General features: G+C 39.0%; 1 protein-coding gene across 3 annotated transcripts in view; it reads right to left on the reverse strand.

Moving 5' to 3' along the window:
• Positions 1 to 2925: 2925 nt before the first annotated feature.
• Positions 2926 to 19444, reverse strand: part of phf24 (PHD finger protein 24) — a 46392-nt gene continuing 29873 nt past the window's right edge. Inside the window, exons 4-9 of one of the 3 annotated variants that reach the window (XM_084746446.1) lie at positions 18779 to 18857; positions 17542 to 17744; positions 16189 to 16355; positions 11177 to 11209; positions 7562 to 7639; positions 2926 to 4461 (exon numbers count right to left, since the gene is read on the reverse strand). In XM_084746446.1, the coding sequence (XP_084602572.1) occupies positions 4365 to 4461; positions 7562 to 7639; positions 11177 to 11209; positions 16189 to 16355; positions 17542 to 17744; positions 18779 to 18857 (657 nt within the window). In that variant the 3' untranslated portion in view covers positions 2926 to 4364. The remainder of the gene's footprint in view (positions 4462 to 7561; positions 7640 to 11176; positions 11210 to 16188; positions 16356 to 17541; positions 17745 to 18778; positions 18858 to 19444) is intronic. The other 2 variants (XM_084746447.1, XM_084746448.1) reach the window with 2 other exon arrangements.

A 19444-nucleotide genomic window follows, 5' to 3' on the forward strand; every position in this document is an offset into this window, starting at 1 on the left:
ATATTTTCTATAAATACAGGTTAAATCTGAAGATCGTGGAGTCCAAGATTAACATTCAATCTTATTATTAGAGAAAGAGCCATCTTTAAGCCTTGGCACAGCATGTGCAAAAACTTGAAAATGGAATACGCAGAAGGAGAGTAACTGAGTTTAAAGATACACACAAGAAAATGTTTTAGATGTCTTTAGAAATACAACTATTTTAAAAATACTTGAAGAAAAGCTTTGGAATTGGTAAAACTTTTTAAATTGTTCCACCACACTGCAGATTTGATCATTTATTCACAATGGCAGGTGATATTTGTACTAAGGTGTCAATATAGCCAACAGTGCTATTTGCACCTGGGGTGGAATAAACCATTGAGGCTGTTTACACCTGTTTACACCTAACACCTACAACTTAAAATGATGAATCAGTTACCAAAATAATCAGTGATTAATTTAAGGCAGGTTATACTGGCACCCAGAGTGAAATAGCCAATGTGGCTTTTTGCACCCAGGGTCAAATATACCTGGATGGATGTATTTAGCGTAACATAGCAGAGACTAGCACCCAGGTGTTCATAGTCAATAATTCTATTTGCACCCAGTGTGTAGATAGCTAATGTTGCTGTTTACACCAGCAAACCATGATTTGTTCATTTATTCACAGTGGCAGGTGCTATTTGCACCAAGGTATCAGTATAGCCAACAGTGCTATTTGCACCTGGGGTGTAATAAACCATGAGGCAATTTACACCAGACAAACCATGATCCTTTTCTAAACTTAACCAAGTAGCTTTTTTTCCTAATTCTAACCAAGTACTTTTGTTTTCTAGCTAAACTGTGACTAAAAACTGAAAATAATAAGTCAAGAAAGTGTGAACACTGACTTCCAGTTTCACTCTAGACTCAAAAAGCAAGTCTTCTGGGTCAGGATTCAATCCCCGGTCTTCCATGTCCCTTTAGTCTTTCAGTCCATTGAGCCACTGCAGTCTCTGAGCTGTAAGGGCATCGATGCTCTTTGTAACCGACTAAGGGGGCTGGGTGTGAGTAGCCAAAGTGCTGCTGTGTGCCTATTCTCACCTGGGTGCTCTACCATTCATATTAGTTACAGGACCGCAGCAATTATTTTCATAATGAATTAATTTGTCAATCATTTTCTCGATTCATTGAGAATTTTTTGGTCCACATGAGGAAAATTGTTCACTGTTCACATTTGAGAAGTTGAAATAGGAGAACTAAGATTCAGGATTGATTTTTTTTTTCTTCAAAACACACCTAAAATGATGAATCAGTTACCAAAATAATTGGTGATTGATTTAAGGCAGGTGATATTTGCACCCAGGGTAAATAAGTCTGAATATTAAAGTTAGCACCGACTCTAATTTCAAAGTTAAATTCAAATCCTGATCTTCAGGAAGGGATTCAAACTCTGCTCTCCCAGTAGAAAGTCCTGTGCTTAACCCAGTCATCCATAACACCTCCTACCTTTAAACTGAGCTAAGGGGTTTGGGTGCAAATAGCGGCTGGTTGCCTATTCTCACAACTAATTGATTAATGGACTAATGGCTGCAGCTGTAGTATATTAAACATTAAGAGAAACAGAGAAAAGAAAATTAACAATAAAAAAGAACATTTTATGGATTTTACTGCTTTATGTGCAGCTGCTTTCATCCATAAAAGACAGCCTAGCGAGACTGCTTTATTTCCACCCTTTTCAACTTTTTTGTTTCAACTCTGTTAAGTGTACTAAGCCTTTATTTGGGGACATGAGGACTTAATCATAAGCTGTGTGTCTCAAGGCTGTATCACAGGGCTTAAAACAATCTCCCTCATCAGAACAGTAATTTGCGAGGCTCTTCGGGTGGGGCAACCTTGGACTGATTCAGAGCTCAAGTTTCACATTTGACTCAGCATTTAATGTAGCAATTAGCCCGGTCAAGAACATCATCATTGAATCTGTTATGAAACAATTACATAACATCCTCATCTGAGCGATTTCTCTCCCACACACGCTCTTTCATTCTTTGTGTCCTTTCATTTCTTTATCCCGTTTTGTCTCTATGTGTCTTTCTTTTTCTGCTCTATGAGCCTTTCTTTTTCCCATTCTCACTGTTTGACCTTAAGTTCAACATTTAGGGAGACGCTACTGCTGGACTCTTTGTTTTACTGACAGATAGAACAGTAACACAAGCTCCAGGGCAGCAGAGGTTTCACAGCTGTGCTCTCCGACCACAGCAAGTATGTTTTCCTTCTCTACTCTCACTTTTTAAAGCTTGACAAGCCTTCGAGGCAAAGCACCACGGTCTCTGTCCAACCCTCCCTCTTGCAATCCCCTCAGTAAGGAAGGTGACCTTTTTGTTGCACGAGAGACAATCCTTTTCATTTCAATTGCAGGCAGGTGAAAGGTCCAGTGGCCATAATGCCGGGAGAGCCGGGGTTCTGTCCTCTTGATGTAAGCTTCAGCCGACACTCAGCCTCTGTTTGCTACACTATTGCCACTTCTGACTGTCCCTGTGCGATGACCCTCTTGACATTCATGCTATTTGTTTGAAATTATATAGATGAGGGTTCAAGGGAAAGCCCTTTGCCCTTTGCGCAACGTATAATATGTGCAATCACACTTGATGAGGCGACCATGATTTCTTCTCCCATCGCTTTGATTACTGAGCAGAAGTGATCAAAGTGATGGACCTAATAACTGATTTTTAAACAAGTGTAAATTCAATGCTACTTTATTGCCACTGTAGCTGACTGTTTGCTAAATTCCTGCCTCTCAGTAGTCGTCTTTTTTTAGTACCACAAGCTGAGTGCCATCTAGTTCCACCAAAACAAACTAGATGTATATAAAGCAATACAGGTAAGAGGAAAAATAAGATTATTTGATTATAGGGTGACCTGTCCCTTTAGAAAAAAGGCAGAAATGACACAAACCCAAGACTCTCAAGAAGGAGAGTAACTGCCATGCATTTATTTCAGCACTTGTGACATATCCCCCAGACAATCAAGATTCATGTCATAGCCATACTTTATTCACTAAGACAACCTGACATTGACCCTTCATTACATGGCATACACACTACATGAACTTCTACTTGTTACAGTATGTTTCCAGTGATTCTATGGGCAGTTTCATGTGCATTTAACTTGTTGTGTAACCTGTAACATTATAGAATGCCCACCACATTTTTCATATCAACTCTTACACAGTGCTTCTGCATATTAACAAAGGACAAAATGTTTGCACCACATCTCCCATTGTCTTTCAGTATTTCATTACAGTGATTATTTCACACGGTAGTCCATCTACATCTCATTCCCACAGTGCGAATAAAGACACTAGAACAGAAGGGCGGATGTTCCCACCTTGTCAAAGTGCAGCTCTGAGTACAACAGGAACAATATGTACTATATATGGCAGTATATACATGTCACGTAATGGGTTAGCGTTCATTAACGTTCACTTCACATCCCGTTTTCACAGTTAGTACTTCAGAAGAACATAGATTCTTGGATGAGAATGGGGAAAACAGAGGATATATCAGATGATACAGGAATAAATACAGAGTTTTTAATGCATGATAATAATAATTTATACTGATATGAATAGCAGTTCTCATATAATGTTACGTATGCGGATAGCTCTCATTCCTGTTTGGTATATATTCCAATAATGGCAGCTGCAGGGTTAATCTCCTCCCAGAAGCCACTTGTCAAAGAGTACCAATAATGAATTTACATGTGCCTCTGTGTAGTGTGATTAACAATTTTGATGGTGAATAATAACACAATCCCATTACAGTAGCATGGAGCTATTATTAGGACATGATGATGCCCTAAGGAATGAATACTTGAAAGAGTAACAGCCTGTCACACTAATGTACCCACATGGAGAGGTGTGTTATGAAGCTGGAGGGCCGTGGATTGTAGTATTTGTCATTTAATACAGAGTGCGAGCTTGCTGGGCGCTTGTCTGATTGTATGCACGATCTGTACACTCAGAAATATCCCTGACTGACTGACTAGTCGTGAGTGAGTGGGTGGGTTGTCTTCCTTCCTCGCTCCTATCTCTCACATTTGTTGGAAGCCGTCGGGTTTGGGAGTTGGGACCTGTGACAGCCGCTGTCACTTGCGTCGTCGGTGTGTCAGTCAGCGTGTGTGTTTGTCAAGTGTCGTGGGTTTGAGGTGACGCAGAGGAGGAGAGATTCCGTCGATGGCTTGATCCGCTGTCTCTCTGTGCTCAATCCAGTTTGCTCGGCCGCCTTCCCCGCATTGTCGTGTGTGTCATCACGTCTGTCTTCCTCCACTCATCTGTAGGTTATAGGGCACACCCTCTATCTCTCTCTGCCTCTCTCTGCCGGGGTGCAGCGGAGGGTCCTGGACTATAGCGGCAGGCGGATGTGCATGGCAGAACTATTGGGCCGCGCAGCCAAAATATAGATGGCACTCTCCTTTAAAAAGTCTTCCCAGGTCACTGGTCTGTTGAATAAAGAGAAGTAACTTTTATTTATTAGTCAAAAATCAGTGTTTGCAATGTCTGACTAAAATGGATAAGAAAAGGGGTATGAATAAGGTTGCAAACTGGATAATATAAGAGTCAACAGAGGACGATGGTAAAAAGGTTATTGTTTGTTATATTTTTTAGATTTTTTTTACTCATCAAATCTCATGAAAAGACCGAAACCATCAATGGATTGAATCCACAAACAAGTATTGTCATACTTGCCAGCCTTGAGATCTCAAAAGGAGGAGGATTTTGAAAGTGAAATGCATTTCAGTGACTTTTAAAGCATGATAATAATAAATAAGTCACCCTTCTGAAACTTGAACTTGTGAAAATCTCACTAATATTCATTAGTTTTCTTTCATTCATTTATTTTTCATTTATTTTTTTTCCTTGAGAGAAAATGAACGCAGCTGATTTTACAAAATGCATGCCCCTTTCCTTTAAAACTTTCCTTAAAAGTATAATCTGCAACATTTTTCTAAAGAAAACTATCTACAAATTTGTGTGACAGTATCTGTATCTGCCTGTATTTCCTTATTTTTTCCTCATTGTTTTGCTGTGCTCGGGACATTTCACCAATTCAGATTTTGGAATTTGACATCTTGATGTGTCAAATACGGGCACGGACAAATCCTACTGACACTGCCTTTAAGAAATGGGAATTTTTCTTAATCTGGTTTGGTGTAGCTGTGCAGTAGACTTTCGGAGTTGTAGGGCTTTAGTGTGAAGGAAAAATGGTGTGAAAAATGGTCAGAAATCAGGAAATACAGGAGAATTGTCATCTCTGGAGGAAATAGGAAAAATGAGAGTTTCCTGGCAAAAGAAGGGTTGCAAGTATTAGTATTGTCTCTGTGGCCAAAGCCTAATAAATTCCACAATACTAAACATAACACCTAAAAAATACATTAATGAGCCACACTGCTGCACTGGGTGACATGTTCCTTCATTTTGATGAGCACGGGCACCAGGGCAAGAATTCCACAATGACCATGGCCTTATGGCCTTAAAAAAATTTTAATGCACTGCAGTCACAGTTGCCTTGATGCCCCACCAACGATTCCTCTACTGATTATGCCATTTTCTCCTCTGCCTCTTTCCTGTCAGTACAGTTTTCTCTTTTATCTCTTTCCTGTCAATGCAGTTGTCTCTTTCCTGTCAATGCAGTCGTTTTTTTGTTTTTTTTACAGCGTCTTTTGTTAAGTTCTGAGTAACATCAAGGCAAGTGCTGCACACATAATCAGAGGTGGGTTAGAATTCAAGCCTGGTATGCATCACTGAAAAACCAGACTATTTGAATGTGATGCAGCCTCGCAACAGAGACAAAGCACTCAGGACAATAGTGAGAAAGGGACTGTGTAAATATGGACAGAAGTGTTGATGTGATATGAATTCTTTGATTTACACTGCAGACTGGAGTCTCTGTTAACAGGTAGATCCAGGTTGTATACGCTCATCTCCTCTATGAAACATCTGTATTTTCATTATGCTGCTGTCCACGCAGTGTCCCTCTCTCTATCAGTTCATCACCACCAGTGTGATGAAAAAAAGATGCTGTAAGTAATTAAAACAAGAAACCTTCTCAAAGTAATCACTAAGTATACCAAAATAATGAGCTTGTATATCAACATAATTAGAAACTTTCTCATTATTGTTCAAAGACTGTTTTGAGAAAGTCTCTCATTATTTTAAGATACTAAGCCATTAGTTTGAGATACTAACTATTTTGAGATACTAAGCCATTATATATACATATATATATATATATATATGTGTATATATATATATTGCACTGTATTTAGTGTGATGTTAGTGTATAGACTATTAGACTTTTCATAGAAATGAGGGAAGAAAATTAAATAAAAATAAAATCAACACCAAAGGCCAAGTGCCCTTGCCTCTAAAATGATGAAACGCCAAGCCTGATGGGCACTGTAGTTTATTTTGAGTCTATCCTACATACACCATCCTGGTCCCATAAATACCCACTATAGTGCAACAAATGTGTATTTATCCACAGCTGAAAATAATCCCCAACAAATGTAGTGTTTACTAGTGTTTGAGTAAGATTTCAGGTAAATATCTGTAACCCATTTTTAAACATTTCACATCGTTCAAAGGCACAAATGGGTTAGTTGACACATTATGGAAGCTGGACAGTACTGAGAGACCAGTCTTGGTCTTCTCATGGATATATGACAACTATAGAACACCAGCCATTTCCTGGTTATCACACAAAAATTTAACTCTGATCTTTATTTTTGGGTGTTAAGTGTTGTGCTTGTGCTAACCACATAAATATGTAGATGTGCAGGCTTTATCCCACACAGCAAACACCAATTTACAATACAATGCATTAACCGTGCAGTACAAATTATCTGGTAATGTCATTAGTAAGTATCTGGCCTCTGCTCCGCTGTAATTTGACCCATGCTGCTTTGAAAACTCAGTTATGAATATAGTGTTTTTCAGACCTCTGTCTAAGCATGTTCAGCTAATTAGAATTCAACTTTAATAAGACTCTCTTGTGTCGCTCTCTTTGTACTTTTGGTTCCCTGGTGTCGCTGCCTGAAGTGCTGGTGCATTAGCTGAAATTTTTGCAAAATGTTGTGATGTGGCATGAGGAAAAGTCTCAAAAGTCATTATATGTCTTTAGTATTTCATGAGAGTCAGAAAGTGAGTTTGAGGTCATTTGCAGGGTAGCAATGCCTCAAACAGGAAGGTCATCGCCGTCCTCACTGCAGGATTCCAGGTCGTCTTGTTTCACTCAGAATGAATCCCACTGTAGCTGCCTATGAAACACTTACTCCCTCTGCACAGCGGGGACCAGTGCAGGGTCATGACAGCCGCGGGCAGCCGGTCCGGTGGGAAAAGTCTCGGCTTATTCTAACAGGACGAACAAGTTTATGTAAATTTCACTGCTGAGGGGAATCTGCAGGCCTTTAAGTCCTGTTAGAGATGAGAGCCTGTGAGTAGAGAGCTTCACCAAATTAGCATTTACTGCCATGTTGTTGTTTCTGATAATTTCATCCCCCGCCTCACACACATTGACTAAAAATATAAGAGAATACAAACCTGTTTTCATCCGTCTTGCTCCTTTCACTGCCAGAGCTAGCTGGACTGCTCTCGCATATGGGGCCAACATGACTTATACTGTTCCAAAGGCCAAAGAAGCAAAAAAAAAAACACAGAGAGAAAAGTTAGATAGTAGGCTACAAAAGCAGTCAATGAAAGGGCGGGAAAGGAAAATGCACCCTAAAGTATTTCACCGTTCTCTCAACTTTTTGAACAAAGGAGCACCTATGACAGTTTTACTGGGATGAGGACATTTTTTGATTCACACCTGTAACTCCTAAATTCAGTTGCCCCACCATGCCTAAGTTGACCCCCTGTGAAGCTGAAAGATTCAAGAATTTAAACTAAAATGCCAGATTATTTTTTGGGCGCTTTGCCTTTATTTTGATAGGGACAGCTGAAGATATAACAGGAAAGGGGGCAGAGAGAGGGGGAATGACATGCAGCAAATGGGTCACAGGCAGGAACTGAACCAGCGACCGCTGCAGAGGACCAACAGTCTCAGTACATGGGGTGAACGCTCTACCAACTGAGCTTTGGGAGCATCCCCCCAAAAAACGCCAGGTTTAACAACATTTCTGGCAGAAACCCTGTGGTGAATGCACAGATTCAGTAAGTATTTCAAATCAGAGCTATACGCAGTGGTAGACAAGACAACATTACTGGCACCTCACTTGTAAATCCATGTATAACAACACTGCAGTGTATGTGAAGGATTGGCCTTTCTAAGTGCTTTTACCAACACTGTCAAACGCATAACTTCAAGGTAACTGAGTCCACTAGATGTTTGAGTTTTGAATCAAACTCAGATTCAGTCCTTATGAAACAAACAACAACAAATTTTTGCCCACCTACGATATTTTGTTGAGGTAATTTACAGAAAGTAAAAGACACAAGCCTCTAAGTCGTCTCCATGAAATCCTCATGTTTTAATTGCATTCTGAGTGGCATGCAGAGAAAGGATGGACCGGGAACCATAAAGACACCTATGCAAAGTTGATGGTGAACTGCCGTTCCCCTGATCTCTTGCTAGCGTGGTACAGTCTTACATTTCCTGACCGAAAGGCCAAATTTCACAGTAATTGTTTCCGATTTTTAGTAAATGGTGTATTCTTCTGATTACAAAGCATGTGTGGGGGTGAGCATGGTTGGCATTCAGCTGCAGTAGAGCCGCTCATGAGAGCAGGGCCAGGTGGGTTGATTGGCACAGCTGGTGCTCGTTGGCTAATCATATTCCCTGTAATGCAGCATCGTGCCGAACCTCAGATGACTGCTGCACACAAGGACAAACAGCCGCGTCCGCCCGTCAGATATTGTTTTATTGAATGAATGGAAATAATGTTTGTGAAACTGTGTTGTGGGGTTTGAACGCACAATAAGTAGGTCTCATATTGAAACAATAACAAAAGACATGCTTTGATTATGGTAGTGTGGGATCATGGGGTTTGTTATCATTTATACAAAACCACCATAGCTGGTTCTAATCTGACATGACTCAGAGAGAAATCATGTTAATGGACAGGGCAATATTAAAGTTTTATTCATGTTATGTTAATGTGGAAAGAGTACATATTATAGCTTTTAAGGGACTGGACATCATGTATCAGAAAAGCTGGGCTAACAGAGGCACATGGGACAAGAGATTTACATTTATATTAAAAGAGTGTATGAGCAGTTATCACAATAAAATGACGTTGTCTTTGAGTGGACTGCCATGTCTTTGTTTTTAGTTGGTTGATCTGAATCATAGGCTACCACCTGGGTTAACTCTGCTAGCTTCTCCACCAGACTGCTGTTATTGGACAGAAGAAGTATGCTAATGTAATTCTGTCTGACCTGTTTCTGTCATAACCAGCATCACATTGTTCTGTCTCTTTTCCATCTTGGAACACAATTTATACACTGATATGAGATAGTAGCGGAAACACTGGTGTTACCAAAGATACCGTTACCCACGAAAATTGGGTGACTCCTTTCCCATTGCAAGCAGACAAGTCTGCCTTTGTTTTATAGTCTTCTTTGTGATGTGTCACTGTGAAAGGCTAGACTCAACTTGTGTGTGCAGGAGAGCAGACAGACAGGCATTTTTAAAAGTCTCCATGTGTTTGGCTTTCAACACTTTTGTAGCTTCTAACTGAACCTGTGAGACTGTGGTTTGAAGTTTGGTTAATTTGTTTGCGTCAGCTGGATAGGATTCATTAAGTTCCTGCTAAAGAAAATCCAACATTTTCTGATTTTGCTGCTTCATATTTAAGAATTTATGGGAAATTAAATGTGCCACTATTTTATAGCCACTCGATTCAAGACAAACGTTTTTAGTTACATTTACCCCTTCAGGCAGGTGAGTCAAGCTAAGCCAGCATGTGTGTATGGAAAAGGGGCAAAAGAGTTGCAAAAAATACCAATGGAGGCAACAAACCTTCCATAGCTCTGCCGAAAAGCTGCCGATCAGAGTTGGAGCCAATAAATACCCGTGACTACAGCAGTCATTTAGCAGTCATTTAAATGCAGATTGTAACCTTTCCCACTTTTTCTGTTCAGTGTAAAAGGGCTGTAATCAAGATCCTATTCCATTTTGTGTAGTAGAGTCTTTCCAGTGAGCCAGCATGCAAAATAGCAGCATTCTGACTCTGTTTGAGCTGAATGGAACAGAACCTTAATTAGCACCATTGGTAACACCTGTGTTTACCCTGCTATTTTGGGTCTGATGTGACAAATGTGCCTTCAGACTTTACTGTTCAAAATCACTGGGTTAGTGAAATATAAAAACTTTTCTGAGCTTTTCAACTGCATTTCATGATCTTCCTCAGAGTTTGAGTTTAAACTAATAGAAAGTTAGTACGTGGTCCCATTTTTTGTTACTACTGTCTCTGGCATTGACAAAAAACTTTCAATGTAAATTCTTTTTGGGTGGTGTTTATTATTATTATTATTCAAATGGAACTAGATTTTTAGAAAAAATATGGAGCAAGGCAATGCCACTTCATATTTAATTAGAAAACCTAATGACTGTCTGCCACACATGAGTCATATGTTTTTGATCTTCCAGAGTCAGATAGAAGCTTTTCTGATTAACCTTCTGACTGACGGCTGCTTGAAAAACACCTTTGAACTTTCACACAGTAGCTTCGTAATGTCTACAATCCATGAATGCACATGAATGAGGTTGTCTTGTAGGGTTGTGTGGACCTGACGTGCACAGTATGCACTCATACTTTTTGTCCACAGTGTCCTCTTTCATTGCTAAGTGAGGCTTTTAAAGCAAAGCTCCCCTAAAGAGAACAAAAATCTGTCTTTTGATCCCTATAATTAGAGGCCAGTCTGAATCTTATCCATGCTTCTGTATAACAAGACCTAATCATATGAAGGGCTCACATTCTGCTCATTAAGCTTCATTCAAGGATGCATGTGTCTTTGATTGCTGTATGTTCGCAAAAAAGTTCCAGTATGGAGTTAAGAGGATTATCTCCTTTTTATTTAGGAGCGAGGGTTAAATTGCGAATGAAATCTAAATCGAGGGGTTGTCTCAGAATACCTGAGGACTGCAGAGTGCTTGATGGTGTCGCTGAAGTGAGGAAAAAGGAGACAAGCCATGCAGTGCTGAGTCACACTCACCCACAATTCACAAGAGAGCAGAGTCCCATGAGTCTGTGGGGAATGCCGTATGTTGAATAGGTTGGAGGGATGGAATGGTACAGCACAGGAAATTTGACAGCACAAGAGGGTTATAAGCAGTAACAGACACGTGCACACGCATACATACACATACAGCACACGCATCCCAGTGGGGTAAAATACACAACACAAATTTGAGGTACTTATACTTTCCATGTAATGCTACGTCGTACTTGTACTCCACTGAATTCTTAAGGAAAATATATAATTTTCTGGGTACTGGCCATTGGTCCAAGTGCCCATTATTCTGAAATCCCAATAATTCACAAAATGTCTCATTGTACCAAAAGTCCACTTGTCCGACAGCTCATTATCCCGAAAAACACACACCCATTGCTTCAAAGGCCTATTGCTCCATTGCTCCACACTCCTTCTGCAGTTGTTAGTGTTAGGATTAGCATTTTCCTGCAGGCAGAGTGTGCATTTTCAGAGCAATGGGTCTTCGGAGCATTGGGCATTTGTATTTGGGATAATTAGCTGTCAGACAAATTTGGTTCAAGTAATTACACGGCTCACTGTTAGGACTATTTGAGGCTCAAACCCCTGCAGTCAGTAAAATCTCACTAGTCTGACAGCCATTATCTGGAAACAAATGCCTGTTGCTCTTAATGCCCACTGCTTCATTGCTCCACACTCTTCCTGTGGCTGTTAGGGGTTAGGGTTAGTGTTCCAGGAGAGTGTGTATCTTCAGAGCAATGGGCCTTTGGAGAATTGGCCAAATGGGCTTTCAGTCCAAGCTGGTTCCATCCCATTGTTTGCACCATTTGGGGCCCAAAGCCTAATAGTACCAAAAATGTCCTTTTGGAGAAAAGGCACATTTGTCTGACAACCCATTATCTTGCAAACAAACAGCATTTCCAGTGAAGGCCCATTGCTCCAAAAATACTCTCCCCCTCACCCTAACCCTTTGTCTGCGATAGAAAAAAATCTCTTGAATTTTTATTTGGTGTAAGACCAGAAAGATGACCTATTAAGGGCAAAGCCCTGAGCAATGGGTGTTTGTTTCTGGGATAATGGTCTGTCAGCAAATGGGCTTTCAGTCTAATGGGACATCTTTCCGATAATTGGAGATTCAGAATAATGGACCGAACAATGTTGTGGCAACCATTCCACAGCATTGATTTGTAGTTGTTATTTACTGTGCAAATTTTACATAAAAAGCACAGAGTGAGTTTATAAAATATGATGCATTGTTATAGATTTAACTGTCCACCATTATTATTAAAGTTTGCTTCACATCAACCATCATACATCAGTAATACTAATCAGTAATAACAGGCCAAAATGTAACACTCTCCCTCAGATGATTCTGCATAGTTACTACTTTGTGTACTTTTACTTAATGCAGAACTTTCACTTGGAATGGATCACAATATTCTCCATGCTGAATATATTTTCAACCACTGTGACACACACACACACACACACACACACAATATCACACAAACAGTGAGTATTAACAAATAACCTCATCAGAGTTAATCAGAACTTATTTTCTTTTCATTATCACTCTGATAAGGTCTGTCTGTGAGTATAAAACTAATAAGGCAGCAGTGATGGGTTTTTTTTAAACATCCCATGCGTTGTGCAATATTGAATGTGGTTTTTTTTCAATGTGTTTGCTTCCTTAAATAATATTAACCTTCAGGTACAGACCACAGGGGATGGACACCATAAAAGCAAAAACTGTACAATGCAATCCAGTACAATAATCATTCAGTAAATAAAAAAATAAATTTTTTGAAGCTTGTGGTTTTCAGTTTTTGTTAAGTCTTTTTCAGAGAGGTGTTGATTCAGCTCTGTAGACGTTTTCCAGGCTGTTCCTTGTGGTGGAGTTGCACAGCATTGCATTATATTATGAAATTTATATTTTGTCTTTCTTTTGATCCAGCATCAACAAAGAGATTCACAAAGGTTGTTGCATGGTTGCTGTTCTGCATTGCCCTATACAGTACATTATGTTCACGTTATTGTGTCAATTCCCTGTAGCCGGTTCAGGTGCTGAACCTCAATTAATCTCAGCCTGACAAGACACAGACAGCTCTGTTCTGAGTCTGCCTCAAGAGCCTTCAAAAAAACACAGTTCAGCTGAGTTCCAAGCAAAAGTGACCAGCTTCATCAATCGAATATGTGACAGTTTTTTAATAGCAGGGATTCAGTCATACCAAGCCTCAAACTGGCGGGCGACTAAGTGCTTGCTAACAACATGAGTAGATGGACAGAATTTATTATTGAATGAAGCGTATTAGTTCAGTGCCTTTAATAGGAGAGGAGGAACTGGCTGTATTCACTTTTTAATTTGAACTTGTTTTGAGAAAGGCATGAGTTAAATATGTTTGACTTGCAGAAACACTTTATTTGAGCAGCATTTTATTGTTCATCACAAGTCCCTCAGCTGTTATCAGGGTTGCACTGGTGTGAGCTTTTACAGCATTCTGCACCCAGTGTGACAGTCAAAAACAATGCCTGTGATTACTCGGCTGAAAGCTCCTCTGCAGCACGACGGAGAAACAACATTGTTATGCCCCAGTCTCGTTACAGTGTCATATAATGAGGGAAACAAAAAAAACAAAAAAAAGTCTAACTCACTGTGGGGATGGTGACTAGACCTCCACAGAGTCCAAAATGTGGTGCTGCATGACAACTGAAGGGTTATTGAACTCTAAAATTTCTGCGAGTTCATGTCATGTATTAATGTATGCTGAATTTCAGAAAGCTTTTTGACTATTTCTTTTGTTTACTTATTTGATTCTGAATATTATCTTCCCTTTCATTATCTTGGAAGAAAAGTGTGATGGGATGCAAATGGTGTAATCAAAGAATGGTGCATTGGTGCAATTACGCCTGTATTTGAAATGTACTTCTCTAAAGCTAACATAAGCTTTGCTGTTTTGCATACAGACAAAAAAAACAACATTTTGTTGACAGCAACTTCAGCAGCTATAGAAACTGAGCTCTGCAACCTTGTGGGGGTGTGAGTTCCCTTATTATAACTGATTCATATACATATGAATGAGATTTACTTTATTGTGGTGAAATTACAAGCTACTGTGTGGACGCCTCATTGATACACAGTTCACTTTTCCCCCTTCATCAGAGGCCAGAGTGCACTGGTGAAAAACAATTAGTTAATTAGTTCAAGTTAAGATTTAAGGCCTGTCTCTTTAAAGGGAATTTGGCACTGTAAATTACTAAAATAAATGTCAGATAGATTGATTAACACACCACCTTACAATAAGGAAACTTCGGATCTGCACTAAATGAATTTTGGGGGGACAGCATTAACATGTTGTGAACACATTTGCCTCTTGAGTTGATATGACAAACTTGCTGGCTCATCACGGTGAGTTCTTGTTTTCACGTTGTAATTTACAATACTGGAAAGTACGGTTACATTGTTAAAACATTACTCAATTACAAGTAAAAGTACTGGTGTTAAAATATACTTAAGAAAAGGACAAAGTATTCATCTCAAAAAGTACTCAGAGTATTAGCAACTTTTAACAGTTGATGTCACGATCGATTTTGTGCATTTTCCTTAAACAATAGTAGAAAACACTACAATCGATTAATCATCAATAAGTTATGGGATACAAAACACATCTATTTCTTTATTTGATTTTTTTCTGTTCTTTTTGTCTTTTTAAGTCGTTTAAATTTTAAGTAAATATCATAGAAATGTCCATGGACACATTTTAATTGGTTAAATTCTTAACAGCATTTAATCAACTAATGATTAGTCATTAATTATTAACATCCTTACTCCAAATGTGTGCTGCCCCAGTGTTTTGTTTTGTTTTTCATTTGTACGTCATTGTTTTCATTGGCCTGTTTGTGATCACATCGCATGATTGGCTACTAAAATGCAACATTAAAGGTTTGGATATTAATTCAAATTGTATTCAGCTATCAACTATGGTTTTAAAAGTAACTAAGTAAATTACATCTTGTAATGCATACTTAAGTATGAGTAAAAGTACAGACTTGAAAATCTACTCATAAAAGTGCAAGTACCCCAACTGTTTATATAAAAAAAACAAATGTATTGCATCCAAAGAATGACAACACATAAAAATGAATTGCATGAATTTTTCATTTGTCTCAATTTTGCTATCAGCAGTAATAGTTTCTTAAAAGTAGTAATATTATTGTTTTAAAATGCAATAATGAATGTAAAGGCAGATGTAGCTTTAAGAAAGTCTATTACTAAGTCCATTACAAGAGGCGATTTCAAGCCTAATCTTGCATCCACATAGAAATGATGAAATGTGAGGTAAAACAGTACGCCACATGTGCGCTGCAGTTAAATTAATTGTGTTGTCATGTTATAATATTTCTAAGTGAGGCTGAAAGATTGATACTACAGCATTTTGAAAAGCGTTTTGAAAGTTGTGTCTCAAAGGCAACAGCAAAGTTCTAAACAGAACATTTTAACTAGAAGAGACGGATCTAGAGTCCTAGTTGCTAATTTGGGTTCTTGCAGGTTGTATGTGGCCTCCCAGGAGAAACTATTTAACACTGAAAACTGTCGCTGAAAACACAGAACACGGTCTCAGGTGATTTTATTGTTTGATATATTTTGGGCACGTAAAATGGTGTGTCATCTGCAAAGAAATGAAAATGGACACTGTTACTGTGAATTATGTCAACCACAGGAAGCATATGTAAAGAGAAAAGACCAGCTTGATATGTGGCTTCCAGCCTTCCTTCTCACTGTCTGTATTCCCAAAGCAACCAAACCTTTTTCTTCTTCTGCCAGCTACAGTTTGCATAAAGATGAGATCCAAAATCTCCATACTCCTGCCAGGGTTGTAAATAGATGTACAGCTTTTATCTCTGTCTAGACATGGAATACTTTTGTTTTCTCAAAGTGTGCTCCCAGTTTGAATTTTATTATGTACTGCTGGGCATGGAACTGACTGGATTTACTGAATCTCCTTTGGTGTGCTTACCTCACATTGCAGGATTGCGAGTCTTTGTTGAGCTTGTGGAACCAGGACTGCTGGGCCTGGCGGCATTCTGCTCTTGCGATCGCGGCGTCTTTATCCCCGCCCAGACCCAGGAACACTGACCGTGCCTTGTCTCTCTCCTTGCCAGTCAACAGACGCACCAGTGAGTTCTGGGAAAAAAATAAAATCCAAACAATGTTTGAGATTAGGTGGCCTGGATCTGCCCCTTTAAATCACTCATATTAATTCCATCCCATTTTCTGCTTTTGCTTGCTGTATTTTGGGGCCTAGGAAAGGTATTTTTAGGGCTGATTTCTTTGGTCTTAATCATTCTCAATCACATTAGCATGGACATAATCTGCTCGCACCAGAGTCACACACAGTCCATAAACTGCACATTTAATCTCTAAAGCCAGAAACAAAGGACAATATTTAAACTGCCGTGTGGTGATCAAGTGACAATAAAAATGAGTAATTCAAGCAGGTAGATTTAAGCATTTTCCCCTGAGCCTTTCTATCAAACTAACCTCATCATAATGTATTCTTTTGATGCTCCTTCATTCTCTTGAAGGCTGATTACAGAGAGTAATTTGGCTGACCAGAGGAAGGTGTGCCAGAAACTGAGGCAGCAAGGCTTGACGGTACCTTTTATCAGTTTATAAAGTTGAATTTAGAGTTCCACACAAGGATGTTATAGTGCAACACGTCAAGCAAGGTTAAATAAGATTCGCAAATCTTTTCAGTAACACTATTATGTGATCTATTGTTTGCTGCAATTGTTTGCCTGCAGTTGCCTCCAAAGTCTTTGTGACTGCCAGACAACCTTTCTAACATTTTGAAGAGAACAATCTGTTTTTTTTCCTAAACATATCTAAGCGGTTTTCTTTCCTAAATTTTAAACTAAAGTTTTGGTGCTTAAATCTGTTCAAGGTGTTTTGGTGCCTAAACCTTCCCAAATAGTTTGTGACTCTGTGACTAATAATTTTAAAAAATAGTCTAAATAAAAAGTAGTCCAAAAATATTAAAATGGACTTTTAGCTTCATATAGGAAACAAACCCTCGTCTCCTGGGTGAAAGTTGTGTTTGACCTGATCCATGATGACCCCATCAATTTTCTCCCAATTGATAATATCTACATACACACTTAAAGCACAGTCAGGAAGGATTTGAACATAGATAGCACCAGGCAACAAGTACTAGCCTAAAAGTAGTAGCCCATCAGTTGAATCACCAGTGAATGGGGAATTTGGGGATTTTTCGGGGACCTATTGGATGCTGTAAATCAGGAATGGCATACTCTGTTTTATGGTCATGTTTTGAATATATTCAACTTGTTTCCTCATTCAAATACTTTACCTCTGTGCGCAACTTCCTCAAAACCACCAGAGACTCAAAGTAGAGGAAGTCTGACCATTCGATGTGACCCTTCTTCTCGGGATCCAGCGCTGCAAACTGGGCCAGGACCTCCTCCTCCTGCTCATCAGTCAGGTCCTTATCAAACTGCTGCTTGGACGCAAAGTGGCGGTACTGCAGCAGCTCATCCGACACCAGGCATGACTCTACAGTGGCAAGAAACAATTCATCACATCAGACCTAATTAGTCACAGAGCAGTCTTCCAGATATAATTAACTTATGGTGACTCATTCTCTACAATGGCAAGACCACCTCCCACTGATTGCTGTCCATCCAAGCCGTGGAATAATTCCACACATTTGGAAGTAGACAGGAGTGAGGGAAAATAATGTAATAACTCTGACAATCCATTAAAAACAGGGAGAACACTTTTCTGTTAGTGCTCATGAGTTCACGTTATATTATACTATTATCTCTATATGTTAAATATTATTATAATTTATGTGTGGTGCGCAAGCAAAAGAGGCACCACTGCTATCTGTATCTGGATTATGGGGGCTTGTGACTGACACTCTGGATTGATAAACATAATACATATTGTACACACTCATATATGCAGAAAGAGGGCCTGTTGTTGGAGTATTTCTTTTTTTAACTTTTTTATTATAACTCCCACTTATTTTTAATGTCTTTTATGTTTTGTAAAGAAAATGAGGCTTATTAGGTCTATGGAAATGTAAAAAAAAACAAGACTAAGGACTTGCTCAGACTGCCAGCCCAGATAGATTTTAGAAAATCCAGACACCATAAAATACATAAATCAGATGTTTGCAAATTGGGCCCAAGCCTACATTTTGAGGCTTGCAACGTGACGCACAGCCAACAACATTAGTTCCAGAGTGACAGAAGTGCATCAGAACGGTTGTGTCCACATGGAAACTCCAGACCTGTGGAAGATCTCACGAGAGTGATAATTTCTAACCCAAACTGTGATCTTTCCCTCAATCAAAACAGATCTTAACCATATTAACCAACCTTAAGCACTGTCACATTTTAAAATTCAGATATTTCAGTCTGGACCAAAGTGGACGACCAACCCTGAACAGCATTATCATCTCTAGAAATATATTAACAAAGTCCCTAACTGCTAAATGTTGAATGAAATGCACAGTGTCACCACCTCCTGCTCCTGCCACACTTTAACAAAACATATTTTCTAACCTTGATTCAGGAACTCACCTGGGATGATCTTGCACTGCTTGAAGGTCTCCATGAGGCTGTACATCTCTTCCTCTGTCAGGAGCAGATTCAGATTATCCTGCAGAAAAGGGTGAGATGAGGGCAGAGAATTACACTTATTAAAAATGTGATGCTCAGACAATTTCTTTTATAGTCAAGTGGTACATTACTTGGTATTTAATATGTGAGTGTGTTCTAATTATGAGGAGTTTGTCCCAGATGTGCCTCCCGCAATTAGCCATAAGCATACAAAGTACTGGATAATGAATCCATTTCAGCAACTATTCTGTTTCCCAGGTGATTCTTTCTTAACACTCTTCTCATAATTGTATTGGTAATAAGAGAAAGCCAGAAAGAAAGGGATGATTCAAGTTGACTTCAATTAAGAAACTTAAGTGCAGAGCGCCATAGGGCTTAATATTTCACAAATTGTAATGAAATCAAAAAACTTTTAATATGCCATGAGCTTTCTTAAAACATGTTAATGCATGCATTTTTCATTTGCTTAGCTTACAACTCCAAAAAAGTTGGTACATTGTGGAAACCATAAATAAAAACAGTATATATATGTATACAATACAAAGACAAGATAATTAAATGTTCAAATTATTAACTTTTTTAAAATATGCACATTACAACGTGCTCCAAAAAGGCTGGAACAGGGGC

This window comes from Lutjanus erythropterus, chromosome 20 (assembly GCF_056507025.1).
Source record: "Lutjanus erythropterus isolate fLutEry1 chromosome 20, fLutEry1.hap2, whole genome shotgun sequence".
NCBI classification, from domain to species: domain Eukaryota; kingdom Metazoa; phylum Chordata; class Actinopteri; order Lutjaniformes; family Lutjanidae; genus Lutjanus; species Lutjanus erythropterus.